The 4,761-nt window shown below is 29.7% G+C and overlaps 1 protein-coding gene across 1 annotated transcript; it reads right to left on the bottom strand.

Annotated features, from left to right (window-relative positions):
• Positions 1 to 110: 110 nt before the first annotated feature.
• Positions 111 to 2,290, bottom strand: LOC105119960 (1-deoxy-D-xylulose 5-phosphate reductoisomerase, chloroplastic-like). The gene is made up of 5 exons (XM_011018162.1): positions 1,779 to 2,290; positions 1,272 to 1,456; positions 800 to 886; positions 427 to 552; positions 111 to 344 (listed from the first exon to the last, which is right to left on the bottom strand). The coding sequence occupies exons 1-5, from the start codon at positions 1,864 to 1,866 to the stop codon at positions 264 to 266; spliced, it is 567 nt and encodes a 188-aa protein (XP_011016464.1). The 5' UTR covers positions 1,867 to 2,290; the 3' UTR covers positions 111 to 263.
• Positions 2,291 to 4,761: the final 2,471 nt, after the last annotated feature.

The raw sequence follows: 4,761 nt of genomic DNA, 5'->3' as shown, positions 1-4,761 counted from the left end.
AAAAGTGATGTATTGGTTATGCCCTTTTAGTTGGTTTTTATTAATGAAAAACTTTCATTCATCAAAAAAGGTGAGAAAGAATGCACACTCAATAACCATTCATTTTTTGAACTATGGGTGGAGGATTTACACAATCATGCCAACATCATATTGAAGTCAGACATCAGATTCTCACATTACATTATCCCTCACATATAAAATCCTAGTCTGAGAAATATTTTAGATATGCTGGATTTCAAAAAGACTAACTGGAGAATGATCAATCAGAATTGTGATTTCACCTTTAGGCCTGCGCAACCTACTATTCCTGTAACTACACTGACAGCATCTGGATGACGAGCAACCTGAAAATAAGTCATTGTCAATTAATAACAAGAACAACTTCAGCAGGCATACCAACTGAAAAGAGAAGTGATGTTATTCTACCTCTACAACTCCTTGCTCCCCAGGAATAATCTCAGGCTTTTCCTCAACATCAGCCAGGGCCTCTTTGAGTTCATCAACTAATGACTCGTTTCTAACAGCAATCAGTTGAGGTTTGAATGTCCTCACCTGTAAAACCCCAAAGAGAGAGGGGGGAGAGAGAGAGACAGAGAGAGTTAATGAGACCATAATATGATTCATTTTCTTGAAGCTTTAAACCTAAAAGAAAACAGGTAAAGACAGCAGTTAAGATAATTATCCCAACCATCACTTCTATTACTCAAGTAAAGAATAGATTGGGAATCACACTGTTCAAAGCACATAATCTGATAATAAGGTATTGCAAGTTCTTTACAACATAAAACCTACTGATTACCTGATCTGCAAGAAGAGTAACATTTGACCCAGCTGCGAGTGCCACAACTTTGAATTTATCTGGATTCTCCGCTACAATGTCCAAAGTCTGCAAGATACACAAATGATCAAGCATGAAGGGCATCTGAGAAAGAAAACCAAGACAGAGCAGCCTAAAGAATGATAATTGTTCTTGGTAAAGCAACTGACCTGACAAAGAGTGAGGCTACCCAACTCCAATAAAGGCTATATTTATCCATAATTAGACTATCCTAAAGTGAAACTAAGAGTGACCCTCCCCACTTCTTTCGAAGAGAATGTTACCAAGCAGAACACACGTTAGATAAACCTCCTATCCCATGAGCTTTTCAGCCTCTATGGCTCATTCTCTATCTAAGTGTTCAAAATCAGCAGCCAATTAAGTAGAAACTCAAAGCATAAAAGTAATTTCAATAATTGGGACAGTTTTGTTTTTGGCCTAATTATATTGTTACCTGCGTTCCGATGGAACCAGTAGATCCAACAATTGATATAGGCTTAGGACCATCCCATGTCTTGCGTCCAGCTTCTGGACAGGCTCTTCCTGGCCAAGCTGGAGGTGGCTGATTCTGATTCTGATTCTGAACTGAACACTGAATTCTTCTTCCCCCACAATCCTTCCTCTTCAAACTAAGCCCACCTGTGTTAAGCACCAGCAAGCACCAAAGTTTCAAACCTTTTCATTTCTACCACAAAAACAACGAAATTCGACTCTCAAGTCTTCCACAAAATTATCCATTGTTAAACTGAAAGGTCACCCAAAAAGTTTTTTGCATACATAAAGCAAAAGGTTCATAATTGCCTCAAATGTTTCACCTTTTCTGTGACACCCCAAAAGGTAAAATTATCCAACTTTCTTCTACACTACTTTCTAAGAAACTTTCTGCTCTTTTCTTGAAAACAAAACAGAAAACCCAGAGAAGCAAATTGACACCAAGAATTAAAGAGAGTGGAAAAGAAACCTTGAAGCTTAGGTAGGCGATTGGATTTAGTAGAATCCAAGAAAGAGATGGCCTTGATTTCAGCTGGAGATAGGATATTAAGTGCCATCTGGTCTTAGCTAGTTAATAACAGTACTATCTTCTAACTTTGTAGTTCCAAACCCAAAGGTATGAAGAGGCAAACAAGAGCAGAAAGAAAAATATAATCTTTTTTTTCTTGAACAATGTTATATTTGGGTGGTCAAAGATCACATGGCCAAAGACATAGCAATAATTTGCATGTTCCCCATGGAAAACAGTACTAAGCAAGCACTGCTGAACTTCATGAAAGAAATTTGTGGCTTTGTGAGTTGTGGGGTTTCCTTGTTTGTTTTCTGGTTTATTATTTTATAGATGAAAATGGGGGAGTGAGAAAAACAGAGGTTGAAGAGAGCAGTAGTGGGCGTTGAACATGAATGAGTGCGGGGAAAGGACGATAAAGGAATCAAATCATCTTGTGGAAATTAGTGTGATTCACAGATGTCACGAAATCCTGTCCGGTCCTTCAGTAATGGTAGTAGTGCCACCATTTATCTGTTTCCTCTTTATAACTCTATTATAATTAGAATATTTCTGATTAGATTGATTGGAGATATATATATTTTTTTTATCGGGGTTAGTTTTTTTAAAATATAAATTTAATAATTTAATTTAATTTAAAAAATTTAAAACAAGTCAACGGATTTAATAGCTTTTACTTTCACTATTATAAATTCTGTCAATAATATTACTATGCTCTCATAATTTCAACAAATATGTTAATATTATTTACCAAAATAAACCAAATATGGTAACTTTCAAGGAATTATTGGTATTATATTAACTTTTAACGAATAATTCTACAAGAATATTAATTTTTAAAGAATTGTTTTTATTAAAATAAATAAATAAACACATTCAATATTGAATATACCTGAAACATGATAGAAATTAAGGGTAAGATTTGATGCAAGTCAACTATGTATAAAGTTCACCCACGAAATCTAGATTTCTTTGTTTACTTTACCACATTTTTAAATACACTTGTTGTCTAAATGGTATGGTCGTTGGTATTTTGTTTTTAATTAAATTCATGGTTGCGCCAAATAAAATATGTGCAGTTTACTTTCTTGTTTTTTTGTTTTTGTTTAACTTCTTAATGGTGCATTATTATTATTATTATAGTTTACTTTAAAACACATGGAGAAAAGATTGTGCAAGAACTATAAACATACATTCATGACATTGTAAATAATACTGGAACACCTAAAAAATATCATTTTTTTATTTGTTAGCCAAAAAGTATTGTTAAGTCTAACTTGATTGTTAAATTTAATAATATTAGATTTAGTTGTAGTCAGACTTAAAATTATTGGATCTTAGTTAGACAATTGAATCCATCAATTTTAGGTTTGATTGGGTAGTCAAATTCAATATTATTAAATTTGATAGAGTTGTTGTATATTTTTAAGTTTATTTTTTTGTTTTTTTAGATTTTTTTTCTTTTCTCTTATTTTTTTCCATATAATAAAAAAAATTAATGAAACTTTTTTATATTGTACAAAAATTGAGTGATAATAATTTTTTTCATTTAAGGATGGGTTGAATTTTTTTATTAAAACATTTTTTTTGTGTTCCAGAAATGCTTTTAAAAAAGAATTTTTTTTAATTTTTATTTAATTCCAATTAATATTTTTTGATATTTATGTATTATTTTGATGTGATGATATACAAAATCACTTTTAAAAAATAAAAAAATATCTCAATATATTTTTCTAAAAACATAATTATTATGTAATAATATAATAAATAACATATTGGTCCACGTTCCAGAGTGAATCAATAATATTTTTCTCAAATCTAAAAATACTTGAATTGGGTTAAAAATACGGAATATATTTGCACCATCACCATTTTGAAATAAATTTTTTTCTATAAGAGTATCATAAATAGCACATAGCAAAGCAGCACCCAATACACTGACAATTAATTTTTTTTTTTTAATTTTTTTTCCTTGTAAGATATTTTCAATTTTTTTCTCTTTTTTTTTTATTTTCTCTTATTGATTTTTTTTGCACACCGTAAAGAAAAAAAATTGATGTGATTTTTTTTATATTGTTCAAAAGTTGGGTAATGATTTTTTTTTTTCATTTCAAGTTAGGTTGAATTTTCTTATTAAAATATATTTGTTTTTTCATTTCAAAAATATTTTTAAAAAATTTAAAAATTTTAAAAAAATTACTTCAAATTAATATTTTTATATTATTTTAATATAATTACAAACCTAAAAAGTCAAACTCAAAGCTATTGGATTTGACTTTACAACCACACTTGAGGCAATAGAGTTTAGTTCAGCTGTCAGACCTAAAGCTATCGAGTCTTGCTTCGTAGCTAGACTGTATTTAAAATCATGTTTTATATTTTTTTATTTAAAATAAAAAGTAGCTAGATTGTATTTAAAATCATGTTTTATATTCTTTTATTTAAAATAAAAATTATTATTTACTGTGTTGCAATTGCAAGCCAGCATACTTATTCTTTGTTTATTTTATTTTTGGTGATTTTTATGTAAAGGTATTTTTTGGTATTTGATGCTCATTATATAGTTGATGATATAAAATATCCTTGTAGTATAATTTTAAATTATTTTTCAAAAAAATCATTTTCTGTAATTATTAATCAATGAAATACTTCCTAGTGGAAAAGTAAATCATGATAGTATAGACGTGAATTGTTTTATTCATGCTTAACTCACACAAAAATAGTTAAGAACAATTTCTTTGATGCATCCTATCTCTCTCTTTAACACACACACGCATAGATATATGTTGTAAAACACGATGTACATGGACTGCAAGTGTGTTCTAGAAGAAGAAGAAAAACCAAGGACTCGTTATAGCCTTCATAATTAACTAGATGATTAAAATACTAGAAAAAGATAATAAATAGCAAAATAATATTTTTTTTTAAAATCACTATAACTTTG

The sequence above is a fragment of the Populus euphratica genome, unplaced genomic scaffold (assembly GCF_000495115.2).
Source record: "Populus euphratica unplaced genomic scaffold, PopEup_1.0 scaffold4172.1, whole genome shotgun sequence".
In the NCBI taxonomy this organism is placed as follows: domain Eukaryota; kingdom Viridiplantae; phylum Streptophyta; class Magnoliopsida; order Malpighiales; family Salicaceae; genus Populus; species Populus euphratica.
This window is presented reverse-complemented; position numbering and strand designations above follow the sequence as displayed.